Source organism: Sipha flava, unplaced genomic scaffold (assembly GCF_003268045.1).
Source record: "Sipha flava isolate LNK unplaced genomic scaffold, YSA_version1 43_pilon_pilon, whole genome shotgun sequence".
Taxonomy (NCBI): Eukaryota; Metazoa; Arthropoda; class Insecta; order Hemiptera; family Aphididae; genus Sipha; species Sipha flava.
The window spans coordinates 2,475,787-2,494,517 of record NW_020273171.1 but is presented as its reverse complement, the minus strand read 5'-3'; the positions used below and the strand labels follow the sequence as shown (position 1 = coordinate 2,494,517).

Here is an 18,731-nt window from a genome sequence, read left to right as displayed (position 1 = left end):
ATCCACCAAGTGAAACTGAAATTGAGATTCTATGTACTTGATAAATTAATGACTATTGATTTAAAAACTATTTCATTCTTATAAATTAAATATAGATATATATATATGTACATAATAATACACATTTATTTATTTTATAAGATTTTTTTCGCTGATATAATAATGAATCGTATCGTATTGTAATCGTAAGTGTAATTGTATTAGAGAAAAAATGTTTTATTGGAATTAATACGGAAGCAAATTTTTATGTGAGAACTTTTTATAAGACATTTTTTCACATAATGTATAGTAAATAATGATAACAGACGACAGCAGCATACTGTTGATGTTTAGAAAGTCTAATTAAATACTGTAGCGTTAATTAATGATCAAGTTACCAATGGTCAATATTGGGGGGATTACTTTTTCACCCTTTTTGTTCCCATCAAAACCAGACCTGGACATTAGGTATTTCGCTCCCTCTTTGAGTATTTAATTAAGAGTGCTAAACTGGTTAATTGCCTTTTGTTCGTCATATATTATAGGCATATACCGATGTTTGTTTAGCGGGTAAAGGAATAATGTATCCACCACCCCAAATATGTTTATGTTAATTAGCTTATACATTACAATGCATCTTGATACCATTATAATTTATAGCTGTAAAAGATGGGTTATGTTTTCTAATACAAAAAAAAAGATAATACATAATAATATTACCACTGAAACGCAATCATAGTTGGTACATATTTTCTAACATAGATTTGTATTTAAGAAAGAAAAATTATGTAGATTTAATATCTTGTAATTTACTAAAAACGTGTGTAAAAGTATAATTTATTAAATATCATCTACTGCAGTAGCATTGTGTTTATATAATAGATATATTCAGAATACTATTACAGATGTACACAATTTCAAAACAAATGCATTATAAATGATTCTGTCTTAAATAGTTTTCAATTTATGTGTCATACACAAAGGATCATATTGTGTATACTCGTACAATCATTTGACATTATTTTACATTCTTACAGCGCAATATAAAAACGATGAGGTTAGGTTTTAAATTCAAATTTCTAACTTATACTTTTGAGGTGACACAATACGCATTTAATCGTTTTTTAGAGTTTCAACGTAAGACACATATAAAATGTAAGTAATAATAATAAATAATATATATTATATTATTATTTATTATAATATATTTATTAAAAATAAGTAAAAAAAGACGTCCACTGCGATAAATCGAAACCAATATTACATTCGTAGTAATAATATGAAGTAATGTAACTGCTGTAGTCTGCAGTGTTAGGCGTGTTAAATGTACATTTCTATAAAGAAGATACACATATTATAATGATATAACATCGGTAAATGTTAAGTTTGTATAGCAGACTTGTGACACAATCACGAACAGTCGTGTTTAAAACCTTCGGGCGATGTGCTGCGTTCATTTATCATCCTTAGTCTCGCGTATATAATATAGTCAATTTGCCGCGAGTCCGATTATAATCGTGTTTGTTATTGTAACGATCTATTGGAAAACCTTTTTTTAATGTTTTGAAACGAAGTTGGATTACCCAATCGGTAACCACACAGACTCTTTGTATAGTGATAATAACATACCATTATAATATGGTGGTAGATACAATATTATAATAGGCGTCGCAAGCGTATGGAAAACCTGTAGCGCTATTCCGTTGTGCGTATTGACACGACGATATAATGAACAACAATTACGTATTCGAAAATCGTATCTGCCCCGTTGTTATAGTTACCGAGTGGACCAACGATTGTTAATTTATTTTTTCATCGAGCCCTTGAGACGTGAAAAATAAAATCCACGGTGACCCGCAAAACGAGAAAGGTCAATTTCGAAATCACTACTCGTAAAAAATGGTGTATCGACGGTTCTGTTCCTTCGTAACGCTTACGCCTTTTTATAATACGTTACGGGGTTTATAATGACGCTATACATCAGCACCAACTAAAACCTGTCGATCCTCAGATGGTGCTAGCAGCGTTGTACGACGTGCAATATCCACGCAAACGCGTAACAATAATAATCCCTGGTGAATTCGATTTCACTCCGGCGGGGCTCCAAGGCTCGCGGTTCCGAGAACCATCGGTGCGGATGGCGACGAAAAATAATAATAACGCGTAAGGTTCTCGGCGTCGCGCACGTATATGACAATGTATACGAAAGGCGCCTGCGGCCGACGCGTGTCGGACCGTACGACCGCGACGACGTGCGCTGCAGCGCGTAACCGGTGCAGCGCGTGCGGTTTGCGGTGCACCCGGGAAAAGCGCGCCGCGAAGACGGGGGAGTTGGCGGCGGGAAAACGCGACGGGCGCTCGGACGCGTCGTCGCCGGCTCGTAACGGGAAAACGGTTTGAACGAGTATTGTTATGCGGTGCGTACGCGTAGCCGCCGCTGGGAGAGACACGCGGAAATCCGACGCGCGGCAAATCGGTAACGGATTTCTTCGATCGGTTCCGATTAGCGTTTTATCGCGCGCGCCCGACGACGGTGCACAGTCGTTCGCCGCGCCGACCACCACGTACACCAGCGGGCAGCAGAGCAGCAGCAGCAGCAGCGCGGAAGAAGAACGAAAATAAAGAAAGAAAAGAAAACCCCCCCGGAGCGAAAATGACATTCCCCGGAGCGATCGATTATCGCCATTGTTGTCTACTGTTTATACTATCGGTCAGTACATATATAAATATATATACGCAATACACGATTCCGAGTCCTATTATCGTTACCTACTGCTATTATCGTCGTCGATCAAATATCTTTCCGGCAACGGCTTTAATATGCATGTTATCGTATATGTCGTAACTTTTTGCCGCGACCATCCCAACGCGCGCGCGCGCGCATTGCGTAACAATAATTATAACCATCGTTTTTCGATTTCGTTTCAGACGACCTATTATCGCGTTACCGTTTCCATTACGGTGATCGACAATTACGGGCCCGCGGAAAAGGACCGCGCACGAGGTAAAAACAAACTGAGTACACGTAGACCGTCGTCGATTTTTTTTACCTCGCGCCGTGGCTGATCAAACGTTTAGCGAAGTAAATAATCACTGCAGTAACACCGCGAAATACGAATGTTCACAGATATCAAGGATACCGTCGACGACGCGCGTTCGGAGAAAGCGGAAGACGAGGACGCGGAAAACAAGCATTTCATGTAAGCTGGTTCGTTTATTCCGAATCAAACCTGTACAAAACATCCGGACTCCCGTGACACAATAGCGTTGTGAACAGAAGTGAAATTATTCGGTATCGTGTGTCGGATGATTAGGAAAAATAAATCCATATTGTATCTATTAACGAACACGCACAAATACCCCAGTACATATATATGATAATGTTATATTCGCCAACAACAACACAATATTATGAAATCATTATTATAGGCTTATTATACCGTGAACATTTTCGAAATGTTGACATATTGTACGTTTGATGTATGGTTATTGTGTGTTTTTTATAGTGAAATTCTTATCTTATTTGAACGATCAAGTTTTCTCCTGTATCGATCGAATCCGGATCATCGGTTTTTGTTTAATTTTCTTTCTTGTCACGTTTCAGGGACGTGTACTCGCTGCAAAGTGGTCCACAACAGTTGGAGTTTGGACACGTGTTCGAGGATCCGAACGTCTGGGAACAGAGGTACGAGAAAAAAGATTTTGACGCTCAACGGTACCAAGGAAAGGTGAGTGCTATACGGATTGGACGAAACATACGCATAAATTATAAAAACTTACCACTGTATACCGTGGCTTAACAGGTGAAATGGGGTGACAAGGACGGTGGTTACGGCGAACAATATTGGGACTTGAACCATGGTGGTGCTGGTGAATCGGCCCATGTTAGCGTGAGAATACATAAAATTTCATTAATTATTTTATTATTGTATTGAGATAACACACGTAACTATAACTTATTCGTTTAGGAAGACAACGGGCAATACGAAGAAATGAATCCACTCGAACACGCACAGGTAAACGAAAACAAACGTCTTAATTATTTTAATCAATACATTTTATACTTCATATTTGTAGCTTATAAAAGTAATATAATATCATTATACTATATTATACCTATGTACATTGATTAATTAATAAATGCAAACATTTGTTTGGATTTAGGAAAGCCGTCAAAGATCCGTAGTATACAAGCCTGCAGTGGTGATACAACTCGTGAAGAATAAATCTAAGAAACCTACAAGAAGTGTTCGAAACAATAATATAAATAGATTATTAGAACCCGCAGTTACACAATCAATGGGAACGGGAAACGCCGATAAAAAAAACGCTCCTGTATTAGTTTTCGACCTGAAAACTGGTGTGGTCATGGACGAAGCCACAGGAAATAAATTCATTTTAAAACCGATAAATAAATAATAGCAATCGACCAATAACGTTTGGAAGTAGATAATACGTATTAAAAAAAAAGTTAATAAATGTAACGTCACTGTCTTTCAAAAATAATATTTGGTTCTAATTTGTTACAACGTTAACGATGTAGTTTTTTTAAGATAAAAAAATACATATATATTATATTTAAAAATGCACACTATGCCTTATAACCACTATTTGTATTATTACATTTGTATTAAGATTTTTTTGTTGATAGCTATTAATTATACTAGACGAATAAATGAAAATTAAACTATATCGTATTGATAATTTATACGAATGCAAATAATTTTATACTTTTAAAATATCTACATTATAATAAATGCATGTATTTATGTATCTATTTTGTTTACAAAGTTTATTTTTAAAAATATGCAAGACTTTAATTAATAACTCCAAAATATATAATGATGTACTTTTATAACATTTGAATAATATAAGATAAAAATCTAGCATAAAAAAATAATAATATAAATAATAATAAATAACTATTATAAGTGCAATAAAATATTAGTATAATTTTTTTTCAAAAGTTTTCTGGGTACTTTTCGGTTATCGTACCCCAACGGTCGGCCGGCCGGCGGCGGTGACGGCCGGGAAATACCGATTCCGTTATCGTACTCCATTATATTTATATCAATATTGTCATATTTCATTGTCAAAAATATAATTTATTATAATAAAATAATATAATAATATGAAATAATATGAAAACCAAAAAAAAAAAAATGGTCTATACCGAGTTCGTCTTCACAAAATTGTGTAGATATGTCAACTCTTTAGACCACCAATAAATGAACTTAACAATTTTTAAAAACGGCAGTCTACAATTATACAATTATATAACCAAGTGTTTGTACGAATACCGGTAATATCCTTGCACTTGGAAATGTTGCATCGCCACAGAGGTTTAGACCCGTACCGTAACAACATAACGTGACCGTTTTTAAAAGTACGATTACGATGAAGCACTCCGCGGTCTTATAAAAAACGTATCGCACTTTCTTCGTCATTGCACACCGAACATAAAATATCGTGGTAGAAACGAGCCATAGTCGATTAGAGAACTGATTTTTGGCAATGAAACATGACAATATCGAGATAAATATAATGGGGTACAATAACGGAATCGGTAAATCCCGGCCGCCACCGCCGCCACCAGCTGGCCGACCGTTGGGGGTACAATAACTGAAAATTACCGTTTTCTCTTTTTGTAAATAAGTGAATTAAGAATTAAAATAAACAAATAACTTTATATGTATAAACATTTTATAAAATTTAATAATACCTTTCACCATGTTTCAATTATGAGAAAACTATTAAATAATTGGTATTGATTTCTTTGTTGAGAGCTAAAACAATTTAAATCGAATTATAGATACGTTTTCTAAACAATCGATAATCTTTCGTTTGTTTACTTTAAAATTCACCTTATAATTAGGGAATAATATATTATAATAATATTATAATTATTTTTTTTTTTTTTTATATACATATATTTTTTAATAATTCCAAGTCCTTGAATTTAGTATCAATTGAATATAAATAAATAGTTTCCTAAATTTATATTTCATAAACTTGTTTACGTATTATCATACTATAACACGCATGGTAGACGTTTTCTTCAATATTCAATTATGTTAAGATATAGTACTTACATTCCTGGTTAATTTAGTAACAAGTATTTTGTTTTAATTTTTACATGTACGGGCGGGTGTCCTTATTACAAAAACTTCAAATTGTGTATAGAAATTACAATATACAATATACAACAGAAATAATTAAAATGTTTACATTTTAAATTTAAACATTAATTAAAATAAGGACCCCTCCTCATTTGTGTGTGATAGACACTCGAATGGTTCATCTCGTAGTGTTAAAATGGAGAATATGGAAAGAAACAGTAGAACGCATAATTTTCAGTGAAACCTTAAAGCTTACCAAAGTGAGTAGGGCGGAAAAGTCAATTTTATTTTCCAATATTCCTTTCAAACTCAATGAACGCCTACGCTTCCCAAATTTAATTAGGTTGAGCTCATTCGAAACTGGGACATAGTCATGAGGATCGTAAGTTATGTTCAATAAGTAACTTGAAAATCTTAGGAACCTGCGTTGCACCCTTTCAATTTTTCTGGAATTGTCAGCAGTACCATATTCAAGAATCGGACAAACTTGAGTGCAGAAAAATGACTTAACCAAGATCAAAATCACGGATCAATCTCATAATAAAACCAAGCTTTTTACAACAGTATTACAACATGTATAACAATTATAGCCACCAATATCAAGTGAAGTATTGAATTTGTAATCAAAGTCCATAACGCTACCAGAAACATGCATTATATCTGATTAATCAAGTTAATAAGAGAAAGTAGTTGGTGAGCAAGCCCTGAAAAAAAACATTACTTTATATTTAGAAATTAAATGACAGTCCTAATTTATCACATCATAACGAGAATAAGAAGAGTTTAAATAATACATAGTATTACAATAAATATACAGTAAATAAATATTTATAATTGTGTTTTTGATAAACAAACTCTTGAACATAAATGTTTAACATTTTTCTTCGACAATGTGTATAGATTATAAATACAGTATAAGTATAAAATATTTTAGGTTGTCCAAAAATAATAATTAGTTTTCTAGTATCTATGCATGAGAAAATATTTTGAAATAAAAAAAAATGTGATTGACTATTAAATTAATCTATATAAAATATGTGTACCTAAGTATGAAGATATTTTTGTAAGTACCATTATTACGAAATGCGAGATACGAGATATTATTATATGCGAGATGAATAAACAAATTGCTAAAAAAAAGTTGAAATTAAAATATATCAAAGAATTTATATAAAAGATTTTTATATTTGGTTTAAAAGATTTTTTAACGGATTTTTAAATTAATAAATATTTGTTGAAATAAAAAAACCTTGAAAGAATTGATTATTAAGAACGAGCAATGCAAAATTGTACATGTTCAAGCCTCACAGAAGACTAGGTTTATATTACATAAGCTTCCTATGTAAAACTTCCGAGTGATTGTTATTTTTTAACGACCATTATGCATTATTATAAAAACGATCGACCATGGTTATGTTAGTTGACATTGTTCAGTGATTATGATTTAGGTGCGCGTAATAAGAATAACCGATAATGATGGGCTCTAGTTATTTTATATTACCTTATTTGATATGGTTGACACTTATAAAAAAATATGATTAATTTTGCATCAGCCCGCTTTATCTGTTTAGTTTGACTCTCTTTTCCCACCATAATATACGAGTTACTTTCACTAAAAAATTGTAATTCGTTTAACTACGGATCCAATAAATCCACGATCAAGTATGAATTTTCCACCCATGATTTTTAATAAATTGTTAGTTTTTACTATTTGGTGTATTTATAATAGATATTAAGTATGTTTTAGTATTATTCGCTTCGAATTATACAAACATTTATGAAAATGTGTAATTCTTCTAAAACTGAATAAATATAAATGTTATTTTGATAATTTTTTTTATATTTAAGTCTATATTGATATCTAAGTTTATGTTATAGTTATTTTCCAAAACATGTTTATAAAAATGTTTATTAAATGCCGTGTATTTTAATTGTATTTCAAAAATATGTTATCTTATTTAAAACTTTATTTTTGTCTTACGTATATAAAATTAATTACAATTACATTTAAGTTTAAATATACCAGCATTTTCAAAAAAAGCAGGATTTTCTGTGATGTTTTTAATATTATTATTTTTTGATCAAATTATTTTTACTCGTAGTTTCAAAAACGATTTTTACATTATTAGTATTATACTTTAGAATTTTAATGATTTTGTCAGAAATATGATTTTGATATTTCGTACTACAATAGTTAACAACATTACTTGGTGAGTTGTGTTTTATTTTTCTTTAATACGTTTATGGATTTTTTGAAATAATATTTAAATTAAAATTATTTTTACGGGCTAAATTATAGATAATATTGAGCTCGTGTTGATGTAACTATGTATATTTATTGGAACACGTTCAAGTCTATAGAGTATTGAATTAAAATATTATATTTTTTGAGAATAATAATAATTAGAATCATTTAGTATTTTAACATCAGTTTGTAGAAGTTACCTACAAATATTAAATTCAATTTTTTTTTATTTATTATGGAAATTGTAAGAACTAATTAATTTAATTTATTATTTATATATACTGCAAGTGTGAATTTAATAAGTTTAAATTTAATGAAGTTGTAAGTTTCTATTTATTTTGTTTAAATAATTAACTAAATTCTCTATTTATCTTTATGAACTTCTAAATAAAATAAACATATCATCAACATACTTATAATATTTATAATAAGCTTTTATATATGGACTATATTTTTGTTAATAATAATATTATTTTCATAATTTTTCATGTAAATTTCAGATAAAAAATCCACTCATAACTAACCTTTTTTTTCCGAATATAATATAAGATTATACTATAATAAGTTTTGATTAATAATTACATTAATTGACTGAACAATTTTTTGTATTTCGTTTTTATTGAATTTATAATTATCATGTATAAGTTTATTTTTTTAAATATTTACTGTTTCGTGTTTCGGAATAGTCATATATATATATATACACATTTAATGTCAAGAGAAATCATTTTATACCTTGCGCCGATATTAATTGTATTCATTTTTCAACAAAATCATTAGTATTTTTTATTATTAAAAATAATTTTAAAAATATTTTAAATGTATTAACCAATTTTAAATATAATATTTTATATTAATGCATTTTAATTAATAATAAATAATAATAACCAATCTTTATATTTCCTAACATATCTATGTTACTCATTTAAATAATCTCTAATGTTGAAATGAATGATATTTTTGTAAAACGACCAATTTTTCTTAATATTGACTTTGTATACACTTGATAAATTTTCAATTCGAAACCTGTTATACTTCAAAATAGTGAATAATACTCCAGACTAAATATTATATATTATTTTTTTTGTTTGTTTATTTTTATATTATATAAACTATTTGTTAATTTTTATTTTATTTTTATTATTTTATTATAAAATATATATTTTACATGTATTTTATATACACATATAGTATGTATATTAAATGCATTATGAAAATTTTAAATATGAACAATGAATTTTGACATTAGTTTGTATAAAAAAGATAAATTTATTTTTTTAGTAGTACGTATTGTTATTAAAACTGAGTAAGTTAATTTAACACCGTAATACTGGCTACTAAATTATTGTTTTTACACTGTTCACTATTCAACGTCTTAACAATTAGACCAGAAAATTTATGAAAACCATTTGACAAGAACCGGTATTATTTTTTAATTTATATTTATCATATATAAACATTTGTAGAAGGATGATTTGAAAAACATAAAATTACATAACATGAAAATTTCAAACTACTTGGAAACTTAATATTAAATGTATGAATTTATGTATATAGTATCTTACATACTTTTTCGCCTTTTCACTTGATACTAAAACAATCTAATAAATAGCTACATAATATACCACATATTATTTAACATACAATTTATTTGTCAATCAACATATTATTCTAATTTTATTAAACGTATGAAAAATATTTATTTATACAGATACATTTTTATCAACATATTTATGCATAAGTACAACTAGTAAAGAGAAAATGGGTTTTTGTAGGCTTAGCTCATTCAGTTATTTTCACTAGTTTTAGGAAACATTTATTTTTTAACAATATTATGTTAATAACATTTTATTTCCAAATAAGATGTAAAGCAAAGTATGAAAACAGATTTCGGTAAAAATTATTTGAAAAAAACTGATTAAAAAAATTCAAATCCTAACCCTCGAACAAATTTATAGAAGTGGCTAAATCAATCTCAACAAATGTTGAGCGATAGTTTTCTACTATGAGTTTCATGGAAAACTGTTCGAGGTCAACCATTAACAAGGCTGTTTAGAGTACTTATCTCTTTTAAGTATAAAAAAATATACATAAAAAAAAACTCTTTAAATATTGAATCCCTATTATATATTAATATTCTAAAAATAAATAAAATGAATAATGAATTATGAAATAATAATAAAATTGAATAATGTTTTATTAACAATTTGAAAAACACATCTTAAGTATGGTTGAGATAAAATATATTTAACAGTTTAACTATTCATGTTTTGTATGTTATTAATATTAAGTTATCTAGGACATTTTAAACTCCCTGCAAATTATAAAACTGATTAACCTTTTGATTTGATATTTATAACACTAGAAGACTTTTATTTGAAAAGCAGCTAATATTAGTAAAGATTATTATTTTTAGATTAACGAAATATAAATATTTTTAAATCAGATGTAAATAGTCAAATATCTGTTAATGTATTCAGCCTAAGTATAAATACTCGGTATTTAAAATTGTTTATAATAAATCATATAAGCTATTTATAGAGATAATATTTAAAATGTTATAGTATTATTTAAAAAAATTAAAATAGTGAAAACGTGTTTTTATCAAACTCTCAATCATTTATAAATAAATTGATTTCATTATATTATATTTTAAAAACACTATTGATTCAATTTTAGATAAGAATAAAATAGTTTTGAAGTCATGAACTTGGTATTAATGAAGAAAACCCAGTGCTATTAGGTTTTTGTATTTTATTAAATTTCTTTCCAGTAATTATAAACCAAATACTCTAAAAAATACGTAGTTTTTCCAACCTATTTTTCAAAACTTATTCAAAACAGTAAATAAAAATTATAACCACTTTCAAAATAATGTTTGATATTTCAATATTTTTTGTCTGTCTAACAATAAAATTAATACCTGAGACTACAATATGATCATTTTAGAATATATTTTTTTATTTTCTCTGTTATAGTATGTGTTTCTGAAAAAAAAAAATTATAACTATTTTGCACCACTTAAAATTTAAAATATTTAAGGAAGTATTATTATTATTATTATGTTATTTTTATGACAAAATCAAAGCTAATATTTATTGAAAAAATGTATATAATACGCATATACCTGTTATATTATATTATATAAAATAATTTATTGAAAGAAACTTTATGTTATCAACTCGGATAAAATTTAAATTCATAAATATCTTAAATCCAGTCGTCAAGTTAATATTATAATTCGTGGTCATTGGTTTAGGTGGTGGAAGCATTATATTGTAAAATAATATCATTTCTTCCAAAGTAAAATACAATATTAAAAATATATTTATTTTTAAACGTAAGACAGAGGGTAGGGGAAACAAGAGAAACCGATCTCAACGCTTCTAATAACGGCCATAATAAAAAGACAATCTGTTCGCTGTAGACACACGTCGAAGCTAGTGATCTACTGCAATACAATTAATTTATAGACACTGTTAATATAATAATTTTTTTATCCTATATTTAATTGTAAGTATTTAAATAATTTTAATTAATTTTAACAATGCAGTATGTCATCCATTGCTTGGTAAGTAAATTTAAATTGATTTTATAATTAAATAAAAAATGTAAAGTAAAAGAAATTTTACAAATCGAAAAATGCTTATCTTTTAGACATTTTTGGAGCATTTTATAAAAATAATCTTAATATTATATGGTAATCTATATTTAACTGTAATTTCTTAATCAAAGTTATTAATTCAAAATTATAAAAAAAAAAAAATTATAAACTTAATTTTTATTTCCTAGAAGTGTTGGGAAAATTGTTAAAGCTTTCTTTCCATAGTGTTAATTGCATACATATGTTATATACATAAATATTGTATTTCACAGGTAGCCGATTTGTATTGACCACTATAAATTAATTTACTAATTACTAACCACGTGAACAATTAACAAATGTATATCAAAATTATATTAATTTTGTAACATATTTGTTAATTATAAGTGATTTTAAATGAATAATTAAATTATTTGTTTTGTCTCTTAAAATTATAGTTATGGAGGATATGACTAAATAGTTTATTACATGTGAAAAATAGCTGACCGTCTTTTACTTTATTTGTGTTAAATAATTATACACACATAAAATCTGAGTCTCTTACTCCCAAAATTAAGCAATTCACACTAAATGATAAATGTAACACTAACATAAGTTATAAGTTATAAGTTTATGTGCTGTAAAATTTATAAGGAAAAAAATTAATTTTATTCGTACCTATTTATTAATATGAAACACATTATCGCCTAATGAATAGTATATATATAAATAGCCGAGATAAACGATAAAATAAAGTAACAATTGAAATACCTTTAAGCAGATCACTTCGTTGTATGTGGTTTGTTATTATGAGTTATTAAGTATATATATACCGAGCTATTAAATAAATGAAAAATTAAGTAAACTTCTAGATTTTTTTCCTTAATATTTCGCGATCCAAGTACGATATATTACTACATATGATCCGTTCACAGTGAATCAATACAAAATAGGTGTGCTCTACCAATATTTTATATTAATTAATAATTGTTTCCTCACGTATATTATTTCTACGACATTCTTTTATACCACAAAATTTTGGTCGTAATAACCAATTTCGAAATAATGTGTACCAACTGCATGTTGCACAGATATATTGGAATTAATTTATTTTTTGCGAAATAGTAAATTTTATTTTCATACAAATATATCTTAAGTATTATATTCAAGAGTTTTATTTAAATAATAAAAAGTGTTCGTTGCTCATTTTGTAATTAAGTGAAAAACTTGGTTGAATATTGTAATTTATAATTAAAATAATTAGATAAAGTGACAAAAGCAAATTTAAAATCTTGAAGAACATAAGATATTATTTTACACATAAAAAAATTTAAATTTATTTTCATTAGTTCAACTCTCTAAATAAAAATGTATAGAAATACCAATATCCTATTTATATACAGCTATAAAGTTTTATATTTCATACTTCTTTTTTGCCATCACTTGTTCTGTATATAATATTTTATATTTATTCAGAGCCATCAAATCAAAATTTGATGGAGTTCAATTTATTATATTCCATTCCATCAATATGTGTCAAATATACATTATCTTCATACACTGATATATTATTTATTCAATTATATAAGATGTAAAAGCTGAAAATACACAAATTCTGCTATAATTTGAAATTTGTCTTTCCTCATATCATACAAGTTATATGTTGTTGGTTTTTTGTCATTTGGTCACATTGATGGTACTTTCCCTCGCGTTATAACCCAATATTAGTGACGGTTTCCAGATGAAAAGAATCCGGAGACATAAAAAAAACACACGAGGTAATCAACGGACAATAAAGAAAAGTAACATGCGTTGTTTTCTTGGCCTCCTTTTCTTTTCGATCCGTTTGCGCATGTGAATTGTTACATAATCAATAACAAAACGAAAATACAAATATAAAATATAATGACAATAACGCGCAACCAAATTTTCGTCTCGTGAGTACGCATTCAAATGTCACATTTAATAAAAATCATATGTATTTTACAGGTGTTCCTCTCGACCGTATCCGTCGCGGTATTATTCGAAGTAAAAAAAGTGTACGTCATTGAACGCGATTTTAAAACAGGTATTTAAATACTTTTACCGACACAACATTATTTAGGATGTATTATGGATAATGTGGTAATCAACATAATCCCATATATTTGTTTAAACACTAATAATATCGATGAACTATTATGACTCACGAATTTAAATTATATACCAGACACATAATATTTTTTTCTTCTTTTTATACGTTGACAGAATTATTTTTGTAAAAATGTTTTTAAATTATATCACTTCCAATGTCAACAACGACCCATATTCAATCCTTTTTTAGTCAAGATACACCTCAGATACACCGCTTTATCAAACCGTCCCAGAAATAGTAAACTAAGTCGAACGTAGTTATAGGTACACTCGCATCATCACGTATTTGATGTAGTTAATTTGCACCACCTAGAATCGGGAGATGGGTATCAGGTCTTTATCGTTTTGAAAACTGGTACTTAGTAACCAGTTGGTATTAGGTAGTAGATTCCCTACTTATTGTAAACATGTGATAATATTTTGATCATTGATGGTCAAATAATATCTAAGTAGGAATGATCGAGTGGTTAAAATATGTGTTTGCACCACCTATTAAAAAGTAGTTCGACGCCATTACACGTTGTAATACTGCAGTGCTATTATAAAATGTTAGGTTACTACTTATGCAATACGCTATCACGTTATAATAAAATCGGACGTATTATACACGGTACACATGATTATAATATTATGGGGTTATCTACATTTGAAATTATAAAGGTATTGTGTGTACCAAACCCGAGTGTAACGGCGAATGTCGTTTTTGATCGTAAAATTTTGACGACCCCCATGTGTGTATGACCGTTTTGGTTTACTGAATTCATAATAATCAAACACTATTGCGCAGTAGAACGGCAATTTATCTAACTTATTCCCAGTAGTGTACCTAGTTTGGTACCTTGTCACGCACAATGGCACTGGGATAGAAAAGCAAATAAAGGGAACTTGATGAAAGGCATAGCACTTCCCCAACTCCAAAAGTTTTCACGGACGCCCTAGATAAATATTAGAACTTTATTATACTGAATATATATTAATTACGTTGTTAAAAAATTATAAAAAAAAAAAATATTACCATACAAAATGTAAAATTTATTTAGTTTTTTGTTTGTTTTTGTTTGATTTTAACATACCATTACTATATTCCAATACCATATATGTAGGTTTTTTTCTGTATTAAAATTTGCCTTTTATCTCATGTTTTATTTAATTATTTAGGTCAAGCCGTGAAACACACAATTAAAAAATTTAAATAACATTGTGCCATCTTTAATAAATATTAATTAAGTACTTTATGCGTGAATAGTTAACATATAATCAATTAAATTATTAATAATGACGAGAAAACCGATTGGGATCATAAATCCAAACAGTTGTAGTAGAATCGACTCCGATATAATATATAATCATAACAATATTTATAAAAATATTAATTTTTTTATCAATGTAAGTTGTTAATTTCTTTTCTGCCTTACTTTTTTTATTTTAATTAAAAAATATTATTATTAATAGTAGGTATATTTTCAGGTACTATTAATAGTAAAAATAAAAATAAATTTTAAATTTAGTAAAAAAAAAAAAAATTAGCGTTTCTTTATAAATTACGGCCACCATAACAGTAAAACATTCATCAATGTGTATTTATTCAGACAAAACACATAATATGACATAGATATATAAAACATAATATGTATATTATGTGTTTGTATACACATTATATATTTGTATAATGTAAATACCTCTGTTGAAAGAAATTCTGATTGCCGTGTATAAATAACTAGTTAGAGGAAACTTCTGACGAAGGTAATTTTTAAAATATTCTAAAAAGGAGACAAATTGTACTTTTTCCAACTTAAACTGTGCCGACACGCGTCAGGTCGTTACGATATAATAAAATCTTTAGTGAAGATCGTGGTAGTGAGGTGGAAGGGCGGAGAGATTACGGAAGCTTAGTCCGCTCACCGAATAATTTAAACAAAAGTATAGAATATTGTGCCAAATCATACATCTTGTAGGCTGAAACATAAAAATAAATTGTATATTATTCTTATAAATAAATATTTTATCATATTACGTTTATATAATTTGATCAATATTATAGGCTATCAAAAAATACGATTTAAGATTAAAAAAAAATGTCTCACTATGGTAAAAATGGAGATGGGAGGGGGAGCGAAGGCTCCGCTGGTCAGTTTTTAATCAAAACCTTAAACCAGACGATCACCCGCTAAAATTTCACAGGATTTCCACCTCTGAGATCGTACTCAATCCGTACATTTTTCACAGGTCAGTTGAGAGCTCGGCGGCAAAATGTGCCGGTACAGTCGCACACCATGGCACGAATCGGAGCGCTGGACCATCACCAGCAGCAGCAGCAGCAGCAGCAACTGTTCAACGTGGCCGTGTCACCACCGCCTCTGCCGTCGCTACCGACCACGGTGGTGGGTGGCCAGCAACAGCAGCAGCAGCCGTTGGACTTGGCGTCCACGGTGGACCTGACGGCCGACCAACGGCCGCCGATCGATTACCTGACGCCACCGCCGCACACCGATTTCCATACTTTTCTGCCGTCGTCCGGTACCGTGGAGTCAATGGTGCGCGCGGAATCGCATCAGTTCCATCAGAACGTAGCGACGGCACAGGCGCCACCACCACCTCCGCTCTCACCGTTGACAGCTGCTTCGTCGACGGTGCACACGTCTCCGTTCACACCCAGCGGCGGCGGCGGCGGCGGCGGTGGTGTGTTCCCGCCCGCCCAAGCGCAACCACCACCCCAGTCACTCGGTTCGCTGACCGTGCAGACGTCGTCGCCCAGCAACCAGGTGAACAGTTTAACGTTCACCAGTCCTCCGTTGGAACATTTCACGCCATACACCCCGATGCTGGTGCAAGAATCAGCTAATCATCACCACCAGCAACAGCAACAGCAGCAAGTGCAGCCTCAACCGGTGCAAAACGGCGGTCGCTGGGAACTGGGATTCGACGCCAGCGACATATTGACACCTCCGTTCACTAGCGCGTCGGAACTGCCATCCGCGAGCGGTAATGGCCAGACGTTCTTCCCGCAGGATTTCGGTCAGGAAACCGCGGGCTCGGTGCGCAATAACAAACAGTATCCGGCCGGCGGAGGGTTCTTTGGCGGCGGCGGCACTGGTAGTTTCGGCGGCAGCAGCTTTGGTGGCGGCAGCAACAGCAACAGCTTCGGCAGCAATAGTTTTGGCAGTTTCGACACCACGGTCGCGGCCAACAACAAGTTCACGCCACTAGACGCCGTCATACGTTCGTCACCGTCCAACAAGAATATCTACTGGGGCACGCCTAAGTCCGCCCAACAACAACCGCTGAGGCCACCGCCGTCGTTCCCCGAAACCAACGCGTACAGGTTCAACACCAACAACAACATCAACAACAACAACAACAACTATAACCATAATCAGTTCCTAGACTCGTACCAGATGCCGTTCACCGGTCAGTTCGACGGACCGTTGTCGCAAGGCACGGTAGCCGACCACGTGGTGCACACCTCGTTCAGGATCAAGAGGCAGCTCCGGGACAGTGAGTCCGCGGCGCTCTGGAAAACGGAAGAGGACGACGACCACGATCACTCCGACGGCGTCCGAAAACCCGTGTTCAGTTTCGTCAAGACCGACAGGAACGGCAATTTCAAATGGAGCGTCAGACACGGGTATTAGTTGTCCGCCCGTAACGGTTCAACCGTTATATATATAATATTATGTATTTGGTGTACAACACGCGTTGTGTAATTGTTTTGTATTAAACGTATTTAACCGAATGTAAACCCGTTTTCAATATGCGCTGCCCAAACGGACAATCCTAATCACGTCCACTAGGCATCACTTGCCGCACCACCGTATACGTGTTCATTCGTCGTATTATGTCGTCGTTACGTACGGATAAAAACGTTCGGGAATGAGTAGATCTTTTTTTTTTTTTTTTACCATTACCGGTCTCCAGTTTCCGCGTCAAACCGCGGCAACGGTGTCGTAGCTGTAGTGTAGTACCTGAACAGAACATTACGAATAAACAGGCGCACTGCAATATTTCTGTTTAAATTACGAATCTGTTAAGCTCACTGCTATGGCTCTAATCTACGGTCCGCCATGCTAGTTTTGAAAATACATTATTTTTCAATCTATTGAAAAAATTAATTAATGAATTAAAATAAAACGTGTGTCTATAGTGTCTTTATAGATGTTTTTTTAACAGCTATAAAAATAAACAATATATATGTATTAGAGTTATGCACGGTCTGGTCTAGATCGGTCCGGTTTTTTTCGGTTTTTGTGTTTTTCAATTTAATACGGTCTGGTTCGGTACCCTTGTCTGAAAAAAAATAAATAAATGAGTCCAATCTGGTCCGCTTTCCTTCAGTTAAATAAGATATTAATGGACTTAATTTTGAATAATTTTGAAAATATATTTTTACGTGCATACATTACATAATAAAATATTACCAAACACAGTAATATTATTATATTTTAACTCAGATCATAATCTTTTGGGAAACCAAAAGAGCTCATCGCGTTTCTGTACGGTTTTAGGTGTGATATAATATTTACTTATTATAGAATATAGATCCAGAAATAGAATTCGAGTTAATGAATATGAATTATCTGACTTCTGTATTATTTTCAAATATATCCAATATAATACGTTGTGGACAACTTTTTAATTATATGGTTTTTTATTTTATTTTGAACATTTTACGTCT

General features: G+C 30.7%; 2 protein-coding genes across 3 annotated transcripts; both read left to right on the top strand.

The window, feature by feature from the left end:
- The first annotated feature begins 2,385 nt into the window (after nt 1–2,385).
- Nucleotides 2,386–4,581, top strand: LOC112689418. Of its 2 annotated transcripts, none has more exons than XM_025563123.1 (7): nt 2,386–2,689; nt 2,908–2,983; nt 3,107–3,179; nt 3,584–3,707; nt 3,783–3,863; nt 3,948–3,995; nt 4,144–4,581. In XM_025563123.1, exons 1-7 carry the CDS (start codon nt 2,633–2,635, stop codon nt 4,396–4,398), a joined length of 714 nt encoding a protein of 237 aa, XP_025418908.1. In that variant the 5' UTR covers nt 2,386–2,632; the 3' UTR covers nt 4,399–4,581. The 2 variants fall into 2 exon arrangements, with proteins under 2 accessions (XP_025418908.1, XP_025418907.1); XM_025563122.1 differs by having other exon boundaries at nt 2,387–2,689; nt 3,783–3,869.
- Nucleotides 4,582–11,761: 7,180 nt separating this feature from the next.
- Nucleotides 11,762–17,792, top strand: LOC112689412 (atrophin-1-like). Its single transcript, XM_025563111.1, has 3 exons — nt 11,762–11,914; nt 13,916–13,994; nt 16,286–17,792. The coding sequence occupies exons 1-3, from the start codon at nt 11,891–11,893 to the stop codon at nt 17,689–17,691; spliced, it is 1,509 nt and encodes a 502-aa protein (XP_025418896.1). The 5' UTR covers nt 11,762–11,890; the 3' UTR covers nt 17,692–17,792.
- Nucleotides 17,793–18,731: the final 939 nt, after the last annotated feature.